At 41.9% G+C, this 20,920-nt stretch overlaps 1 protein-coding gene across 1 annotated transcript; it reads right to left on the bottom strand.

Annotated features, from left to right (window-relative positions):
- Positions 1-1,478: 1,478 nt before the first annotated feature.
- btaf1 (BTAF1 RNA polymerase II, B-TFIID transcription factor-associated) lies at positions 1,479-20,380 on the bottom strand. Its single transcript, XM_086258401.1, has 38 exons — positions 19,951-20,380; positions 18,160-18,283; positions 17,213-17,327; positions 16,537-16,680; positions 15,743-15,942; positions 14,511-14,644; positions 14,203-14,332; positions 14,054-14,122; positions 13,870-13,959; positions 13,667-13,762; positions 12,945-13,121; positions 12,571-12,711; positions 12,331-12,455; positions 11,812-11,932; positions 11,546-11,650; positions 11,187-11,336; positions 10,445-10,587; positions 10,132-10,306; positions 9,801-10,004; positions 9,128-9,548; positions 8,790-8,974; positions 8,535-8,691; positions 8,129-8,238; positions 7,806-8,007; positions 7,523-7,671; positions 6,969-7,121; positions 6,341-6,462; positions 5,776-5,943; positions 5,552-5,629; positions 5,316-5,445; positions 5,074-5,215; positions 4,830-4,960; positions 4,556-4,678; positions 3,926-4,078; positions 3,510-3,721; positions 3,247-3,406; positions 2,804-2,974; positions 1,479-2,661 (listed from the first exon to the last, which is right to left on the bottom strand). The coding sequence occupies exons 1-38, from the start codon at positions 19,962-19,964 to the stop codon at positions 2,515-2,517; spliced, it is 5,571 nt and encodes a 1,856-aa protein (XP_086114527.1). The 5' UTR covers positions 19,965-20,380; the 3' UTR covers positions 1,479-2,514.
- Between the last annotated feature and the right edge of the window lie 540 nt (positions 20,381-20,920).

Below are 20,920 nucleotides of genomic sequence, written 5' to 3'. Positions count from 1 at the left end.
AGTCTCCTGGTCTGAAAAGGTGTAACTTTGTTTTAGGTGGAAGGGCTGCTTGAACCATATGAATATGTATATGAATGGCTCACAGGCCCATGTGATGCTAGAATGCCTTTTCAGCTGCTGCTACTGCTTGCAGTTAAAGGAAGGCCTGCTGGTCTTTGTCCTTCCCCACGTTCCTGCAACAAAACATCCACCCTTTTCATCCGCTGTCTGGGTGAATAGGTTTATCAGGATAGGGTGATCCCAAAGTAGGTGCAGTCTGCAGTGTCAGTCAAAGCTTTGTCTTCACAGCATGCTTAGGTGTCCACTGGCAGCAATATGAGCCAAAGCAGAATCAAATAATAGTAACAATAATAATCAAACAATCAGGTCACTATGATTAATGAACCTACTCTGAGCTAATGCTGAGTTTGTTTGGATGTTTTGGGAGGAGAAAGGTTGGAGAAATGTCTGTATTGGTCTGGTTGGCCTTTTTTTTAAAACCAGTTTATACTAATGCTTTTCACAACCCCTCTAAGTTAACTGCCCCCCCTGCCAGTTTCTTTGGCACTAAAAAAAAAAACCCTAATGACAACATTTTATATCTGTTTAATCAAGTGTGCCTACAAATGAAAAAGATCATGATTCTGATGATGCCAACCATTTTATATCTATACATCTACCATCTACATTCCTGTCTACGGATACGCGTTTCATGTCGATCTGGATAGCGTACCGCATTGTCCCTGCTGTTTCATGGGCGCTCCCTGGGTAGACGAACACTGGAGGTCTCATGTTGTGATCTTATCACATGAAGGAATATGCTCCTTTCCCCCACAAAAAACATCCCACTGCTTTTAATGACTTTTAGTTTTAAAGTTTTTATTACCCGACTGGAGCACTGGTTCCACCTCTGTGAGGATTTGATGATTATTGACTTGGACCTCTGTTGTCTTGATTATTTGCAGTATGACTGTGACTCAAAAACATGGAGCTCTAATGCTGCTACTGCTTACTACCGCTTCTGAGTTTGTTGCTGCAACCCCCCCAAACATGAAAAATAAAAATCTGTCAATACTAACTTTCATTACGCTCTTTGGCCCCCGCAGTAACATTTAAAGGTCTGTGCTCTTGGGCCACTTACAAATTACACTGGAAAATGTAAAGGTCAAGCTGTGAGAATGAAAAACACACTGTAACGTTAGCTTAAAAGAAACAAAACATAGCACAATCTCCTTCCTCTGATAAAATTCCCACTTTTCTGAGCACTTTTTGTACAAGATGTCTTTAGAAAGTTACAAATTAGCATCAGACAAATTAAATTTACCCACCGATCCATTTGAACCATGCTTTCCTGTGGAGTGGTAAATTTTGCATTTACCTAGGTTCAAATTAGACCAATGTGGAAATGTGTTACATGTATTCACTTCTAGTTTTTATTTTCCCTGGATGTACAACCACACCATCTACTGGCCATTGATGTCCAAAGAAAAATACATGACTCAAAGGTTTGTAGAATTTATTACAATCCCAAGATCATAAACAAAAAGCAGCAATTAGACAATTATGTACAAGTCTATTCATTTTTTAAAAATACTTATGACAAGTTTCAGGTACCAGCCACAGCTTGGCCTCCTCAGTTCCATCTCTGTAAACTTGCTTTGACGCGCAGTGCTTTCCCGGGTCAGTCTCTTTACAGTACATGTGGAGAAGGTGGACACAGAATATAGTTTCTCAAACAGGGCCTCCTGATGACCACATTTTTTGTGAACAGACTCTTCCAGGGCATGGTCTGAAGAACGGGAGTCGTCTTGACATAGCACAACCCGCTCCTGAGCTCAGCGTTGTGCTATAAAAAGCCAGCACTGTGTGACGGCATCCTGTGGCTTCTTGTTACTCTCTCCCTGTTTCCTTTTCTCATACAAAAACATGTTTGTATCCATCAGGCAGAGAGGTGGGTATAACGGTGTTTTAAGACTTTGTGAGAGGTGGCGGCGGTAGTAGAAGAGGGCGCACATGAGGAAGGTGCATCTAGGTAGTAACATCTGAAGCAGTTAACACTGTTTACTCTGGCAATGTGATATGAGCAGAGGGTAGAAGGCTGTAAAAGTAGCGCCTGCTGCTGTAACTATAAATGATAACTTTACTTATGAAACACTGTGCACTTGAAAGAGTGGAAAACGTTCCGCTACTGTAGACGACGTCTTTCACAGTTGTTACATCATCACATGGTTTTATTCTCTCAGGTTTGCAAAGGACCTGGGTAACTTACCTCATGAGAATAAGTTTGAGTGATGTTGCTGCATACCTATCGACTGTAGAACGACAACGATTCAGGTCTTTGGCTGTGGGTAAGTAATCGCAGTGGGAAATGTACTGAGAGTATTATCCTTCAGGGACTCCTTAACGTTACTCTATTTAAGGTGGCGGTGTTAGGCATGTGGCTGCAGCAATAGGGGTCTCCTCGCGCTCTGACCGGGTCCTGCTCGGCCAGAGGGCGAGACGCCTGATGGATGCTGGGTGGACTTGCACACAGTGCTACTGCAGAGAGTGCATGAAGCTGTCCAGGTTGTACTCTGAATCATACTGCTGCTGGTCCCACAGCTCTCCCAAGCTGTCCAGCACTGACTTCATGGAAGTCTTTCCTGAGGTTGATGACTGCTCGCCCTTCTCACCTTTATCCTCCTGAAACACATTTACAGACAAGGGAGTTCAGCCAAACACAGGGGAAAGATGCGTGCATGTGTTAGTGGAGAACATAAAAATTTGACTGTTATTAGAAATCAGTAACAATAGTACAAACACTAGAGGACAGAGCTGCTCTCACCTTGTCGAGTGTGAAGAGGTTGAGGAGCTGGTCTGTGCCCATGCTCTGCAGGCTGGCGTTCTCTTGGCTTATAACAGTGTTAGCGATGCTCATCTTGAACTTCTGCAGTCCCATGATCTTCTCCTCCAGCGTACCTCGTGTGATCAGCCTGTACACGTTCACCACCCGTTTCTGCAAAAGACAAATGGAACGTACTAAATGCTTTCATGCCAATCTAATTTCAACTGCTTCTCTTTGCATCACTAGCTTTAGACAGCAGCAGCCTCTTGATACAATCCAAGGCTGATCCAATGTGAAACTAAAAGAAAGTCAATTCTTTACGTGGGATTTGATTGTGCAATTTCAGTGTCAGAGGAAGGTTAAGAGTCATCAAAACAACCTGGACTGCCTAAATCTGTCTACACACTGATATTCTGCTGAGCAAGTGTGTTCAACAACAGTACCTGTCCTATCCTATGGGCACGGTCCATGGCCTGCAGGTCCCTCATTGGGTTCCAGTCATGCTCCACAAACACCACGGTATCTGCACCAGTCAGGTTCAAACCCAGACCACCAACATGGGTGGTCAGCAACAGCACATCTATTGATGGGTCATTGTTAAACCTGAGGCACAGAAAGAAGAAATCCTAGTCTTGCATTCATTTAGCAAACTCGCATTGAGCAGACTTCTGTGTTTGACAGCGAGCAACTGTACAGATGAGCTAACCTGGAAACTATAGAGTGACGTTGGCCGGCCTGCACGCTGCCATCCAGCCTCAGGTATGTGACGGTGGGCAGTCTGGGTTTCAGCAGGTCATGTTCAACGATATCCAGCATACTCTTCAGCTGACAGAAGATTAGCACACGATGTTGGGCCACCACTGCCTCAGTGGCCCCCTCTGATCCTCCACCACCACCAAGTCCGCAGTCCAACAGCAGCTGAGAGCAGAAACGTGTTAGACTGAAGGCATGGGGCATCTTTGAAATCAGATACAAGTGAACGGTTGGATAACTGAATACAACAAACATCCTTATAGAATCTCTTCTTCCTACATATCTTTGTGTAAAATCAAAAAGTTATCAGGATCAAACACTTGGTCCACGGAAGACGTGAGAAAGATGACCTGAAGAGTGATATCTCACCTGTTTGAGAGCAGATAGTTTTGGCGCGTGCTGAATGTCTCGCAAGCTTGAGTTCTGTCCTGCCAGCTGCTCAGTGATGCGTTTGTACTCTGGATGCTGAGGGGTCAAGACCAAGCTGGGGTGGTTACACAGCTTCCGCAGGTACTGCAGCGCCTTAAAGAATGAAGACATAAACCCAACTATTAACACGGCGAACCATCAGCAAAGGAAAGACTGTTAAAAACTCACGTAAGGTTTTATAAGATGCAAATAATAAAAAACATTGATACAGATTTTAAGATGTCAGTCATCAGGAGGACAAATGAGGAAACCGTGTGACACTGACAAGCAAGAATTTCCTCACTGACGAGTCAAATCTCCAAATGTCAAATTTTAAGGGTAAAAGGCAAAAGAGAGATTATAAGCCTACAGTTTTCATGAGCAGGCCACTGTTTTGTCTGTCTTATATTCTGCCATGGTGTGGAAAATATGTGGGGGGTATGCAGGCACCATATTCTACTGCATAAATATTTAAGAAACATTTGCTTTTCCATTTACCAGAAAGGAACAATTCAAAGCTACACATTATGGTCAGGACAAACTTTCTTCACATATGAACCGCAAAGACCACATTTATCAAACCACACATACCTGGAAGACATGGCCTGTGGCCTTCAGCTTGGGCTTTTCCTCCTCCTCTGTAGAAGCTACAGAGATGCTGTCATCCACACTGGCCTTGGCTCTAGACTTTGCAAAGTCTTCATACAGCTGAACCTGCAGGCAGTGACGAAGCCAAAATCAATAAAACTGTGCCACTAACAAGTTTTACCAGCATGGATTCCAACCAAGACTTTGCAAACACACATTCCAACTACTGTTCATCATACTAATGTGGAATGTCTCCAAGGTCATTATGGGTCAATACCTGTAGAGGGCTCAGGTTGCAGTAATAGTCCTGAATTATTTTAGGAGGAAGATCCTGGAGGACATCCTCCTTCATCCTCCTCAGAAGGAAGGGTAGTACCTGTCGATGCAGGGCCTCCATTGCCAGGACTCCTACATGGAGAAGGCAACATTAATGGTAGGCCACATTCAGTAAGAGTAACCAGATAGAATGAGAGAAAATCTAATATCTGAAAAAACAAACAAAAACTAGGGGGTTCACATACCTGCCTCCTGCTCCCTCGATGAGCTTTTGGCGTCTCGGCTGGCTAGGATTGGTTTACCGTAGCGTGCAGCAAACTGCCTTTCTGTTCCGAGGAAGCCCGGCATTAGGAAGTCGAACAACGACCAGAGCTCCAAGACATTATTCTGAAGTTAGAGCATTAAACATTATTCCACTCTGAGCTGCAGAAAACATGGAAAGAATGGAAATCTCCATTTCCTTTTCAGATCACAAAGGAAGCCTCACCTGAATGGGCGTTCCTGACAAAATGACTCGGAAGTTGGCAGCCAATTGTTTTATGGCTTTGGACAGTTTGGTTTTCCCATTCTTGATCACATGACCCTCATCGAGGATACAGTAATTAAATTTTATATTTCTAGAAAAGTAAAAAGAAATAAAATCACTTTAAAATGCAGAACAGAAAACACAAAAACAAACAGAAAAACAAACAAAAAACAAAAAACCTTTGGAGTAGCACTCACCTAAAAAAATCTATGTCATTTCGGACAACATCGTAAGAGGCTACAACAAGATTGTGTTTTTTCACTTGGTGTTGCAGCCTGAAAAGAAGTACATGTTTACTTAGCTTCAAATAAATGCATTTATCTCTACCCACACACAAACTGTTCTTCCTCACTTATTCAATTTTACAAAAAAAATGAGAGCATGAATCATTCTCCTGCAGTCAACTCTGACTAATCCTTACCGCATCCGCTCTGTAGGAGGCCCAGTGTAGTGCAGCGGGTTGAGGTACTCTTTGGCGCAGAACTTGCCCACTTCGTCCACCCAGTGGCCAGTCAGCGTGGGAGGACACACCACCAGAGAGGGCAGGGGGCTGCAGTCTGCTGCTTTAGTCTTGGCATATTCCTGTGCCCTGAAGCGCGCGCGCACGCACACACACCCACACACTGAGTCACAATTTCTAACACAGCGCTTCAAACATGAGACTGGATCAGAGTTTTAAAGGTCAAAGATCAAAGGCAGCTTTAAGAATGCACCGAGCCTGGACAGACCACCGCTGGTATTCAAGCTGTCAAACCATATTCTGTCTTTTATAGGGCAATAAGGCATGTGGACGAGTAATACCTATAAAAATTATTCTCGTGGAGGTTACTCGTGTTTTGTCTGCATTTAAACCACATTAAAAATGGGCGTAAAACAACTCACACTTATTAAGCCTCTGACAATGACTGCATAGAGTAGCATAGCACTGTTTAAACAGATAATATATTTGAGCACGTACTCCATCTCTGTAACAGTGCTGTTAGTACCTGAGGTAGTGATCGCCTGCCAGAATGCAGATGGACTGCAGCGTCTTGCCGAGACCCATGTCGTCACACAGGATCCCATGCAGCTTGTATTTGTTCAGGAATGCTAACCAGTTCACTCCATCCTGCAAGATTAAAACACACCAACGCTCAAATACCACAACACTGAATATCAAGGTTTCACTGGTTAATCATACTAATGATTAGACAAAAGTCATCAAAACAATCTCTTCAATGACACCCATCAGTTTCAGTGCCTATGAGTCAGTTACATTAGTGATGCTGAGGATGTGGCAGCGATTTCAGCAACATTTCAAACAGGATGTCTTCACTTCTGTATTACAGAGATAGATTTGTTCTCAGTAGAGCTGCTAGAAGCCAGTTCAAAGAAGAGCCAGCACATTTACTTAACCTCCATTTGACTGCTTTAAAATTTACTGTAAAGTAAACCATTTGTTGTCAGCATCTCTATCTATGTTGCCAGCCTTCCGCATTTAAGGGAACCTCAGTCTTTAATGTGGCAGAAATACGGTCACACTGGAGGTGATGAGACTAAAGCACTAAACTGTTCCAGAAGTTGTTCGTGTGTCAAAATATCCACAGGGTGGGCATCCTTAAACGTGACACAAACCTGCTGGTACTTCCGGAGCTCTGCTTTAATGGGCACCGGGATTTTGTAGTTCTCCAACTTTCTGCCATCTAGCAGCTGCTCCAGGAAGTGACGTTCTCTAGCTTTCTGCCGGATCAGGTCAGCAGACATGGCAGGAGGGTCTGGTATACCCGCCTGGTAGAAAAGAGGAAAATACATTACTCAGAGTCCAAACCAGAGGTGTCAAACATAAGGCTCGGGGGCCAAAATTTGCCCAGCAAAGACTCCAATCCTGTCCACTGTACAGCTGTGGAAAATGTAAAGGTAGGTATAAATTCTGGACTTTCACAAGTTTTACAGCTTTCTTACTGATCAGGATTCATGGCGACAGATTTACTAAAGTACTATTTCTCAGCAGAAATTTTGAGGCAATTGTACTTCTTTTTCTAATATACAGCTACCCCAGGGATCAAGTTTGTACTTAAACTTCTATACCCTGTATGTAGGTCACAGTGTAAAAGGAGTTTGACATCCCTGATGTAAACATTAAATAATTATTAAAACTGCACTTTAGCCTGCTGTCTGGGTGCTCGTACCTCTAGTGGCAGCAGGCGGATGAGTGTAGCAAAGCACTGTGTGGCCATGAAACGAATGCTGTCGCTGGGGTCGCTCATGCGGCCTAGCACTGGTACCACCAGCAGCACGATATAGGGCACAATGTCCACATCCAGCTGCTCCATGACACCTGCAGGAGTCTTGGTCAAGGACAGTAAAATACAGCACAGGAATACACTAAATAAAGGCACAAATAAATCAGTTCTGGAGTGCTCTTATATCAGAAAGGTAAAAAAACTGAAAGGTAATGTCACTGAAGGATACAGGCTAAAGCCTCGATGGCGCCTTCTTGTTTGGTGCAGTCATCAATAGCAGCTAACCAGGGTAATACACACTCAAGGAAACTGTTCATGGTCTCCAGTGTGGCTATCTTGCTAAGCACACCAACACAGCGTGCTGCCATGTGACGTACTGCTGTGTATGGGTGCTGGAGGCAGGTGAACAAATGGGGCAGGTGTTCCAATAACTGCAGGAAAAGGAAAAAAAAAAAAAAAGTCCAACAATCTCCATAAAATGTCACGGATTCCAAATCCATGATAATCATAAAAAATGATCAAAGTAAATCAGTCAAAATGGATCAAACTTACCAAAGGCTTGAGTTCGGCAGCCATGGCTCCTGCCATGACTTCCAGTACTTGTAGAGAGTTGACCAATTCCTGAGCTGCAGCGTCGCCCCTCTCCAGCTGGGCCTGCCTATCTACAACACATGAAACACAATGATTCAGAGTAACAACTCTGTACATCTTAACGATGTGAAAACACGGAAGGATATAGAGAATCGGTTCGGTGAAAGGAGGCCTTTCATTCCACTGATCACTGAATCGTGAGACTCTATACAGCTTTTAGTTTCTAAGATATCTACAATTAAATCTAAAATAGCACAGTTTATGTTCCTAAGTGACAGTTACAGGTCTATATTGGTGAAAATCAAGGTGACGATATTTTCACCAGTGTCTATCAAAGATCAAAATCTGATCAACATAATCAACATACCAATGCACTGATTTTCTGTTGCCACTGACGTCAGTGGTCCCACCGTATTCTCCCAAAGGTATGGCAGAGACTTTGTGAGGTCTGCACCAAAGTGCCGTGCAATAGTTGTTAGGGCGAACTCTGCACCTCGTCTCTGAATAAGAAATGGCTTCCTGCTCTGAAATGAAAGAAAAAAAGACCAAGAACAGTAAAGACAACATGGCGTTGTTGGTTTTAAGCTCAATGTGTTGAAAATGTACTTTAGTTCTTCTGTACCTCATCATTCTCTGAGCTGATGGTGCTGCCAGGAGGAAGCTCTGTGGTTGGGTTTTTTGGCGCTTTAGGAGCTGGACCCCTCTTACTGGTGATGGCAAACGCAGCTCTTTGGTGGCGATACAGAGTGATGATACCTCGAGATTTATTGACCATGTGATGCATGCCGTCTTTCTCCAAGCCACCCCCTGAAAGCATGACAATTAAGAAAACCATCAGTGTTAACACATGATTTTTATATTCACGAGTCAAACCTTTTAAAACATCACTGAAACCCCAAATTTAAAATCCTGTTTGCAGCTGACAGACTGAAAATAGAGCCAAGCTTCAAAAGGTCTCACCTTTGGCATTTTCCTGTGTCGGAGGTACGGGGCAAGCAGATGAGGGCGTGGTTGCAGAGTCCACACAGGCTGAGGCACAGAGGTTTTTGATGATCTTAGGGTTGGGGCACGGCGAGCGTCCGGCACACTGTTGAAGCAGCTTGGCTATAAAAGAGGCAGCATAACCTTGGATCAGGGTGTTCTCCTCCCTCTTGATGGCCTCCATCAGAGGCCTGACGAGTGGGTTCAGTTTGTCGGGGAGCACCTGCAGGTTAATCACGGCACAGGCTGCGATCATGTGCACACGCAGATGCAGCTGCTGCCATTCTGTGCTGGTCTCCATCACAGTCGCTTGAGCCTGCTGCCGTTTGCTGTCCAGGGCTGGCCACTGTTTGGACTTTACATTAAACCCGGCTGTTGACTCTGCAAAGATGGTGGTTACCTAGGGAACAAGCAGGAGGGGGATAAAGGGTGTGATTGAAAAAGAGTGATGTGTTACAGAGTGCAATATCCATTAACCTTCGAAGCCAAGAATTGTTACAGTTTTTGATCAAAAATCATTCATGGTTTTGTTGAGACACCATACCTAGATGACAAACATGCTGCAAAATCCTAATAAAGATCACGGTGCTTCACCCATCTAATAATCGTGTGTCAAAGGTTTATCAGTGCACATGTGTGTGTATTGACTTACCAGCTCACTGGCTTGATCAATGGTGAAAACGTTACAATTGAGGCGGTCCTTGAGGTCTATGTTGGCATCAGCAAGCAGTGCAATCAGCTGCTTGCACTCATTCTGCATGCGTGTGAAGGGGATGGCGATCTCATCATAATACAGCTGCTCAGACAGAATGGCCAGAAGACGAGGCAGCACGGTGGATGACACCGACTGACAATCCTGAAAAGATACGAGAGAAAACCTTTCAGCTTCTGAAAGCCCGATTCTGCTTTGCTGCCAAGTCAATAAATCTTAATCTTATTTAACAAAAAAAAAACAAAAAAAAATCTCAACAACTGAATTTTACCTTCTGCAGTGCAGCCCAGTCACAAAGCACTAATGCCACTGCGATTCGCTGCAGGGCAGACTTGGAGTTGAGATGGAAGAGCAATAGCTGAGCCAAAGATTCTGCTGGTCTGATCTCCTGGGATGCAGCATTGAGTTGAGGGTCACAAATACACCGACACAAAGCCCCCAGCAATCTGGATTGCACAGGTACAAAGAGAGCAGTCAGTGCAAACGCAACCTCGATCACTTAGTCAGCAATTCCAGTTATTTCTTGAGAGTTAAAGATCATTAAGTTAAAGAGTTTTCTTCCCATTATAACTATGAAAACTTACTTGGCAGCCATAAGTCGAGCACGAACTACTACATAGTCCCTCGTAACTGGGTCATCTGTCACCGTCTCTGCACCCGCTATATATTCCTGAACAGTTTCCTTCACCTGACTGCTTGCTTGACGTCCCTTTGTGCCACATTTATCCTGTTTGAACAACATGATATTAGTTAAAGTTTGTTTTATTTCAGAAGATGCCAAATCTACATGTTTGACGTGGTTTTAAGAGTGGAAAGACACCTTCTGTAGACATTTGTCCGCTTCCCTTCTTTTAACACTATTAGTTCATTACATGCAAAGCAAACCTGTCCATCCCAAGTTCTTTTTATTGTTCCTCAGTTCCGCCACACCTCGTTAAACCGGCATTTAAGCCACTTGGTGGGTGGGTGCACACTTCTGTGTGCCAGTGCATCCCCTGTCTCTTATTTCCTCCTCCAGACGGTTAAGGTTTAAGCTCCACTGGCTCAAAAATGCAGAACATGGCTGTAAGACTCTTATTGTCTGCCAGTCTGTAACCTAGCAACCACAGCAAGGTGCACTGACTTGTGTGATAGGGAATCTGCATTATTTGCGTGAACCCATTGATAAAAATAGAAGTGGAAACACTGAATCATTCCAAATTATGTCATGCTGACCTTTTGTTTAATATTAATTCCTGTCACTGTAAAATTGCTCCTTCCTACTTCTAAAACAAAAGATACGCTGAAAATAAAAGTTTTTATGTGTATAAAGATAAAGTATACAACCTTGGAGCGGGCTTTTACTTCCAGCAGCATGTTCAGGTCTATTGGAATGTGGGAAGCTTGCATCATGAGACAGAGCCAGGCACCCATCCATGGACAGCTGGCTGCTACCACATACTGTTGGGGGGCCTGAGACAGCAGCTCCATCCACACCTGCACATAAAAGATGCAGATTAACAATGCAAAAAAATCAAAGTCTCCCATATGTGCTATCCAAGTATAAAAAAAAATAAAAAATTTAACATTTACATTAAAAATCGACAATACAGCATCGTCTGTATCGTTCCAGCTGTGTTTTATAACCAAAGTTGGACAGAGTTTGTCATTTAACCCAAAGTAGTTAGGCGAGTCATGTAACAAACCTTTAGGATCAGTTCAAGGATTTCCTCATTGCTCTCTAGTATGCAAGACTGGAAGATATGCCGCAGCATGTCTTGTAGGATGGGATTTATCCACGCTGCACAGCTCTGGAACAGCAAAACCACAAAAACGCCACCTTATTATTAGGGATGCAATTCAGTTTAAAGCTGGATTAAGAGCTAAAAAAACAAAACAAAAGAAATATTTTGCTCATATTTTTGTAAATACATGTAGATGTACTATCCGATTATTATTGTTAGATCTTTACCTGGTCAGCTTTAGACAGTAGTGTGTAAAGCGTTTCCAGTGCTGCTCGTCTTACTGATGATATAGTGTGTCTCAAGAATGGCCATACCCGAGGAACCAGAACAGTTAGTGACTGCTGCATGCTGGGATGAGAAAAAAAAAGGGTCATAGCTAAAGAGTTGGCGCTCGTCTAATTTTGTGCTTGTGGTTCTGTGGGGTGTATTGTCTGTTTGTGCCCTTTTATGGAAAATTAGGTCATTTAAAAAGTGTTTAACACAAAGTACTGTTGTGAGTTGGCTTTCACCCCAAGTTACTAATAATGTCAGTTAATGTCAGGTCACTGACAAAATTCTATGACAGCACTTAATGCTCTTATGAAGACACCCTGCAAAAGCTGTGTATGGTTTGGAGTCAAGGTTTGAAATATGGAATCGCTGGAACCAATTTCTGGTATTGTGAGTCTCCTATTATTCAATAAATCAACAGTATTTTTTGATATATTACTTTATTAGTCTCTTTTTTGCATAAGCTTGAAACTGACCTGCATTGTCGAACCTGTGGATAGGTTAGCAGCGAGGACAGCAAAGTCATAATACTATTGGTGGAAGCAGTCAGATCGTCCAGGTCTAAAAGTGCATCCCATAGTGTGTTCACTATGAAGGGTACCTGAGAGACATTAAGTTTTCAGACTAAATTAATAAGCAACAAGGACAGCAGAAAGTTTAACTACTAACAGAATGCACATTTCACCACAGAAATTGAAACTGGTTTTGTTTCACACCTTATTGGGCAGTAGCTGCACCAAGCCCCTGACCACAGGGATGAGGGCTGCAGCTGCCACGGCCCTGACATCGTCATCCAAGTCCTGTAGGCCGTCTGTGATTGCAGGGAGCACACGGGGAAGTAAAACAGCAATCAAGTCCTTTGACACAAAAGAGAAGATGAAAATCAGCATGTGTGTATACAGCATCAGAAAGCGAGATAACAACGAGAACATATGCGTCCAGTCTGAAAAAAGCTTTTTGTCCAAGTATAACACCTCCTGTTCCCCACAATTCACATTCATGGCCACACGCTACTCGAATCAAATACAATGTCGAATCTTGCTATTCTTATTCAAAACTCATCATATGCACAGTGATAGAGATGGTGTACCTGACGAACAGCCAAGGTATACTTGATTCCCAGCAGGCCTCCATGACGCACCTCCCACTGGTCCTCTTTCAGCAGCTTCAGTAGGACATCTACCGTCCTCGAAACACCAGATTCATTCATGTGGCGAAGGGCCACACCCAGTGTCTGAGCACACGTCTCCCTAACAGGAGCCACTACCTGTCAAAAGGAAGAGAGCAAGATTGTGATAGAAAGAGTTAAATCAAAGCCAAAGACACAGATTGAGCTGAGTGACACACATCTGACAAACATAAGTAAAAAGTTTGGCTTCCTCCTACAGGCTAAACATGGTAACACACTGTCACAATCAGACCTCAATTCCCTGCATCTGTGAAGTCCTAGTTTATCTAGTTTATGCTAAATTAATAATTTACTGAGAATTTACTTTAATTTCTTTGAAAACAGTGATTTTGGAAGGAATTTTATAAAGAAATGTAGCACCCAATCAAAAAAAAAAAAAGTTTATTATATACATGTGTCACACTTAAAAAACAAAAAAAACAAAAAACAAAACAACCCCCCCCCCCCAAAAAAAACAAAAACAAAACAGTAACCTTTAGCATTGTCCCTACACAGCCTGTAAATTCCTGGAATGGAGAGTGCTGAACCTTTCAGTAAGGCGCGTAAGGGAATGTACAAAGGAGTGGAAAAACTCTAGGACAAATATGTTCAAAAAACATTTGTTGATAAACAAACAAACCTACCTCATCAGATACAAAATCGCCAAAGCGGTCCAAAGCAAAGACACACAGCAGCCGGATGACCACGTCTTCTATCCATTCCTGATGCTGCCGTAACATCTGCATCAAAATATCAGTACAGTCTGGGTCATTTCCGATTCTCACTCAGCTGTTTAAAAAAAAAAAGAAAAAAAAAAAAAAAGCCTGAAGATGTGGTTGAGACCTACCTGTTCTGCAGTGCTTCCCACCACCTTCCCTCCCTCAGCACCATGGGACTTGAGGATTTCTCTAAGACCGGTGCCTGCACCATGACGAACCTGAGAAACAACACATGTGGTTATTCTTTGAGCCCACTCTACCCCCTCTCATTCAACTTACATTATCAAGTGAAAATAAGTATTGTGTTTTTACCTCCCACGAGGGATTGAAGAGGTCATTGCAAAGCTCCTCACAGAAGCTCTCGAGAGGCCACTCGTTCGTCTAAGGAGAAAACAATAACGCATCAGCTATCTGACACTGTCATCTATACCAGCTTCACCGACTTGTTTCTGATTGCTTACCTCCTCGAATAGACTGGAGTTATCCGGAACGTTGTCGACTAGGATCTTATGCTCTGTTGCTGGTTGCTCAGTGACTACGTTGGTGGTTTTTCTTCGTTTCTCCTCAGGTTCACCTTCAAAACTGTCGTTACTAAAGGTTAAAGACAAATGAAAGTCACAGGATATGATAACTCTCGAATCTTAAAAAACTGTAAGTACGCTGACAAAAAAACAACAAAAAAAAAAACAAACCCCATGTAAAATACAACACATGCACTCTTCCAAACATACAGTTTTGATTAGAATCCAGAATATATAGATAGTCCTACCTCTTTTCATTAGGATCCATGTCTCTGGATCTTTGCTTTGCTACCAACTTGGCCATCCTCTTAGCCTTATTTTTCTGACGACTGCTCATGCCTGGTCGGAACTCTGAGTCGATCAATTCAGCTGCCTGAATGGTCTAAAAAACAAAAGAGTGGTGTTAATTAAGAAATTCCTCCTCTAGTGAATCTCAAAGTGGGGATACTGTTTCAAGAAAACTTTCCAATTATAATAAACAGCAACTCTAAGCTGACAGCTGTTGAGTCTGTTTCCACAGGCCCCGCTAGTTTAGAGACTTATTCCTCATGAAGAACGAAAAACAAGACAGAACATCTTCAACCGGTCTTTAACTCGCTAACGAGGGAGAGCTTTGGTCAGAACCAGGTGGTGGAGCATAATGCTCATCACCTGTCTCTAGCCCAAATCCTTCAAAGAGCAGCTCTCTATTGACAAACTGTTACAATACACATCACAGCACAAGCACCTCCCACTGTAAAACCCCCCCAATGGTGCTAAGACAAGGCACTGTGTATGTGTGTGTTCCTGCTCACCAAAAGGATCATAAAAGCAGGAAGTGTACAACACAAGAAACAGATCTTTCAGATACAATGTATCTACAATAAAACCCACGTCAGCCTCACCCAGCACCAAATTGGCTGGACAGGTGGTCAGAGACAAAGGAATGTCTTTGATTCTATAGTTTGAACTAAGACTTTACAAATTTAAGAAACACAATGACAACATTCAACAATTTGACTTAACAACAGCATTCCCTCTGCCTATTCACACACAAACCATTTTAATTTCCTCATCCTGTGCTTGACTTTCTGCAAACAAGTGTTCCAGCAAATGAAGAACCATAGTGACAGTTTCAACAACTGGAAGCTGCCACAAATATTGATGAGGCAGAAATAAAAAAAGATGATGAATCTACTCTATTGCTATGCCGTGCATACTCACAGGAAGCGTGCAGAACTTCACAAAAAGGGCCCACGACATGAAAATCAAACTACATGACCCATTTACAAACAAAACAAAAACAAATCTGGCACAGACAAGTTTTTAATACTGCAGTGCAACAGGTATAGGTATAAACTGCAATAGCATCTTTTAAGCCTAAAAAGTTCTGGCTACACTGAGAGGTATGTTTAAGACTTCCCTTTGACAATTCATTAAACTCAAAGAGACAAAATGTGTGCTAACATATGGTGACTCGAGAGGTCCGAGTGAGACTCACCAAGTGGTTTCCGGAGCTGGATCCAGCTGTGGCTTTGCTTCCGTGTGCTCTGAGGGCATTGGGTTGACAGGTATAGTCCAGGTCCTCGTCGTTGAACAGCTCATCTGTGTTCATCCCAATAGCAGCACCCATATCTAGACCCAACTTCTTCTGAAGAAGCTTTCTCTGGCATGCAAGACGTTCTTTGGGGTCCATCTCACCTGAGAACAAATGACAGGAAGTTGGCTGGAAACTTTAGAAACTTTGGCTCAAAGTGCATGTAGCTGACAAAAAACCCCCCAAACAAACAAAAGATTTACGTTAAACAACAGACAGCATTATGAATGGTCTTGAATGTCACACTGAACTTGTTAAATTTAGTAAACAGTAATATTGGGACCAAGAATGAGAAGTCAAATGAGGCCAAAGGGAAACGACATTACGTGCGTTACGACATACACAGGAACTACAAATTCAAATGACCACCAAAAGATAAGAACGAACAACTTTCTCCTTTCAAACTGTATTCAAATTTGTAACAAAGCAGTCTTAATGGTCAGGTTTGACTGGCATTTGTCCAAACACATTTCAACCTGTTACAATGGTCTTCATTTTAAATCAAAAACTTATTAGATAATGTCTTTCCTCAATGGAAAAAAACAAGCAGGAAAATGCAGATTTAAAATCTTCCACTTTGGTAAACGCCACATACAATCAGACAAGAGGCCGTGCAGGTTCAGACGTGTGCATGGGAGAGGGTGTAAGAGCATAGATGTTATTGCAGCTGAAATAATATTTGAAGAGTCACTACAAACCAGTTTTGTCATCCTGCAGCTCAAATTCGGCCCCAGCAGATCCCAGCAGAGATGCCCCGTGTTTCAGCAGGCGGGAGATGTCAAAGTGGTAGAAACTCAACCGGTCGCAAGATGTTTCTTCTGGAGACAGGTCTTCACAGGACTCTTTACAGAACAAACACAAAGTTTCATAATATTAAATTGTCATTTCAAATGGTGTAGCCAAGTGAAAATGAAAGGGAAGGTGCAATATTCAAATTGTAGGTAAATTAGCACAGAGCATATAACACAGAGAAGGTTATAACTCGCAAAAACAAAAAGACAATGATGCAACATTTCACTATTTTACAAAAAATATTAATTAGTGTGAAACTAAACAGACAAAAAGACATCAATTTGGGGCATGGACACCTACTTTAGGCATCTTTTCCAGTTCACAACAGAGGGCATCATGTGTTAAACCAGTATGTATTCAATTACACCCTTAAGCACCTAATAATTAGTACGCAAGTTTTCACACAAAACAGTCACTTTATGAACTGATATGAAACCTAAGTCAAACCTATGTGGTCTGAATTTTTTCATAAGCATGTTTGACCAAAAGAATAGATCACTTCACAAAAACAAATGATTATTGTGATGCATATACCTCCAACTCATCACTTAAATATTTTAATGAGAAGGCACAAATGCTCACCTTCTTTAGGCTTTGGAGCTGGTTTCCATTCAGGAATATTCTTCACAATGGCCTCTACAGCTTGGCCTGCTGCTATACGGGTGTCCCAATTGGGACTCCTTAGATAGGTCAAGACCTTATAAATGACAGAAAAGAGATTGCATTGACTCTTTGTACAATTGGCTGCAAACAGAAAGTTTTAACAGATACAGCCAAAGAGGTGTACCCAAGATAGCCATATTTTAAGACAGCTGCTGACAAAAACAAAAACATATAGAGTCTGATCTTGTGATGCACAGGAATTACTTGTACATAATCTGACATTGTTATTTGAAAATTTGCCCATGTTTAAATTGAGCATTCATCACTGCAACTTAATATACACCTGATTGTAAACTGTGATAAGAGAAAAGCGCCCCAGTTAAACCCCATACAATCTCACAAAGCTCAAGACTATAGGATTGTTCTGTATACAATAATGAAGCTCAGCTCATTAATCTGGTTGGAAACATAGATGCCTTAAGACATTATTAATATTCCACACATCTGAGTGTGAGAGCACTTATGGATACTCAGGCTGGTATAGCCAACAGGGTTGTTTAGAAAAAACAAACAAAGACGACATTCTGATACTGCTGGGTTTTCTTTCCCTTTAAGTCCCAACTTGAAGCTGAGAAAAAGTTCACCAGCAACTACACAAAAACAGTTGCAGTCTGCATAACCAACTCTATTTGGACAGCAAACATGCAAAGCAAATATGGCGTCAAGTCACCAGAAGCATTGCACTACTACAGACAACTTAAAAATATTGTTCTTCTTTTGCAAGAAATTCTCAAAATATTTGTCACATATGTACACCTTACAGCTATGAAGGTGTGTACACATGAATATACACAGAAAAATATTTTTTCTGCTCGATAGCCTGTGACAACCCTCACAGCTAATCACAATTATATGAAAATACACACCTTTGATAAGAGGTTATTAAGCTCATGTGGGTGGAGTTTAACCACTTCTCCAAGCTGCTGGGCTGCTGCTTTCCTGGTTACTGGTGTGGTTCCAGTGTCGAGCAGGATAAATAATCGGTCAAGTCTAAAGACAGGTTACAAGAAGCACACAAAAGAAAACAAATCAAGGTTGAAAGTAGTCAGTAGAACATCAGCGTGGACCTTCTTGACAGCCACTGTCCAGTCAGCAAATTACACAATGTTTAACAGTGGCAGCAGAACATTAACCTGTTGGATCACTTAATGTTCAAACATGATGTAATGAAGATTTAAGATACTGAAAGCATTTTTTTCCTAAGAATGAAGCTCTCAATGTTACCCATTAATATAATTGGAGTTAATTTAAAATTAATTAATTAATTAAATCTGCATCATCCTGGAATTTTACGATCAGTCCATCTGTTTTTGATGCTCTACGGTGCAAATAATTAAAGATGTAAACTAATTAAAAGAGTCACTACTTTATTTTCTTGGCTTTGCACCCAAGCAACCTGCCTAATGATTCCAGTCTTTCACCAAGGTCATTAGCAGTCTATTAATAAAGTGAAGTGGATTAGGGATGTGCAGATATCCCTTCAGGTTCTACAAACACTTAATCTGGACAAGAGATGAACGCACACTAATATACACACAACACGTGGACTCGACACAAATTTTAGAAATTCTGTTTACAACAAGAATATTTGGAAGAAATCAAACGTCTCTAAAAATCAGTTTTAAAATTTGGACTTAAAAAAAAAAAAACTATCATCGAAGTGTGACTGTTTAGGTTTCTAATATTAACATAACTGGTTAAATATTAGAGAAGTATACTTCTCTTATATTTAACCATTGTTGGAGTCATTTACTTTCAGAACTTTTCCAATGCAGCATTTGCTTTGGAATGCAATGGGCTTTTCTTTTGTGTTTTTTAAAATCTTTCAGATGTGGGTGTGTGATTTTCATGATTCACTCTGTGTAATGAACTCTGAAGGCAGAGGAGGTAAGAAGGATGCCCCCCCCCCCTTTATTTCCCCCCCTTCTGTGTGCAGTGTTCCTATGTGACCCCTGTTTAGTGTGCTGTTATGAAAACTAAACTAGCCCCTGAAACACACTTAAGTCAAAATTATCCCTGCCATCTCTGTGTTTTGTTACAATGCAAAGGCATGAACTGGAGCACTTAAGAAGTTTCATAAAGGATCTTCTTGATCTATAAGGAAAACCTGCTGGGCTGGAATCAGAAAACTGGACTTACATGCCATCAGCTACACAAGAGCCGTGAAGTCTTCAGTACCAGAGAAACAACATAACAACAATCCCCCAACAAACTATAGGTGGACTACACCTGAGTGTATTTACGGTTGACTTACAGGTGCAACTGTTCCGGACACTGACATTAACTGGTTGTGCATGCAGAGGCGGCTAGCCAGTGGTGGCATCTCTTGTTTGCAAAGCAGCTTTACTGACATAACTCCACAGCAACGTTAATTAACCTGTACTTAACGCCGGCATCAGCAGAGTGTTACAGAGTACTGGGATGTATTTTAATGTCGCACCTGAAAGTGAACACGAGCCCAAACTTACGTTAACACTTCGAGGGATATCACAAGAGGCGACCAATTCACACTGTAACATTACACTTGCTAACGTTTGTCAGGCGTCGCCATGCCATTCTCTTCCTAATCAAAAGCTAGCAGGTATTAGCAAGCCCGCTAGCTAATAGCTAAAAAAACCCTGGGATAGATAAACAGAGCTACTACAGACGTATCTTACCTCGATACAGCCATGGTCAGTTATTGTGGGCACTTCAGCGTCCTACATCCAACAGGCACCCGACAACTTGAAACTTTTCTTGCTACGCTGTTTCCAGTACGACAGATAACAGCAGACAGTCATTAGCTAGCTAGCAGCTACCGCTAGCTAGCCGAGGCCCCAACAGTGTGCTTCTGTCTACCAAAGAGAGAGAGTTCACAACCAATTCATGTCTTCAAAGTTGCCCCGGTCGTCTCTCTGCTGTCTTCTTCCACAAAATATCGCCAAGTACCATTAACATAAAGCCCAGTTCACCCCTCAGAACTCTTCGCAGATAAATATTTTAACCTGATAAGATTTAAAGAGTTATTTTGTTGCACGTTGAGGACGACCCAGAAGACTGTTTTTATATGAGGAGCCATCTTGCATTTATTCCTTCCTCCATAGCAGGCGGAGGCTGATTGGTTACAAGGGTCGGAGAGAGCCAATCAAAACACGCGTTAAAAGAGGAAACGAATCGAAAGGGAAAAAACACCCGAAAAGAATACTTTTTTCTTCAGATGTGTCTATACATTGTTGCACCTTATATTGCTATAGTTATTTTTTATTCTATATGTTAGCAGCTTATATCATATTAACATATTAACAGCAGAATATGTGTCATAGTTATATCATTGATTGAATTTGCATCTAGTATAAAATTATTTAAGATGGATTTTTTTTTAAATGTTTCAGTGTATTTCCACAGAAATTGCAGACATTTCTCTCAGTCGTGATGATTCAACGTCTCAACTGAGCTTGAGCTGACCATGGTCCTGAAAGGTTCATCTTCTCAGTTTCTTGCTTTTCTTGTGTCTTCTTCCTTATAGAAGCATGAAGAAACACTAAAGGGGGCTAAAACACAAACACTTTACTTCCAAGGTAGCTGTTCTCATGAATACAAGCAAAAAAGTGGCGACTATCATTTCTCAGTATGTCTTTAAATGACACC

The sequence above is a fragment of the Aulonocara sp. 'chitande type north' Nkhata Bay genome, linkage group LG13 (assembly GCF_057382095.1).
Source record: "Aulonocara sp. 'chitande type north' Nkhata Bay isolate Kocher_YH1m ecotype deep benthic linkage group LG13, A_spYH_male_GT1.1, whole genome shotgun sequence".
Lineage (NCBI taxonomy): Eukaryota > Metazoa > Chordata > Actinopteri > Cichliformes > Cichlidae > Aulonocara > Aulonocara sp. 'chitande type north' Nkhata Bay.
The sequence above is the reverse complement of the archived record's forward strand: the minus strand, read 5'-3'. Positions and strand labels throughout refer to the sequence as shown.

What these genes read in the sequence shown, in the direction of transcription:
- btaf1 (XM_086258401.1), bottom strand. An exon ending in TTAATAACCTCTTATCAAAG is followed by an intron (nt 17,328 to 18,159) that starts GTGTGTATTTTC and finishes GTCATTTATAAG; the next exon opens with GTCTTGACCTATCTAAGGAG. An exon ending in CGTCACTCTATAGTTTCCAG is followed by an intron (nt 3,407 to 3,509) that starts GTTAGCTCATCT and finishes TCTGTGCCTCAG; the next exon opens with GTTTAACAATGACCCATCAA.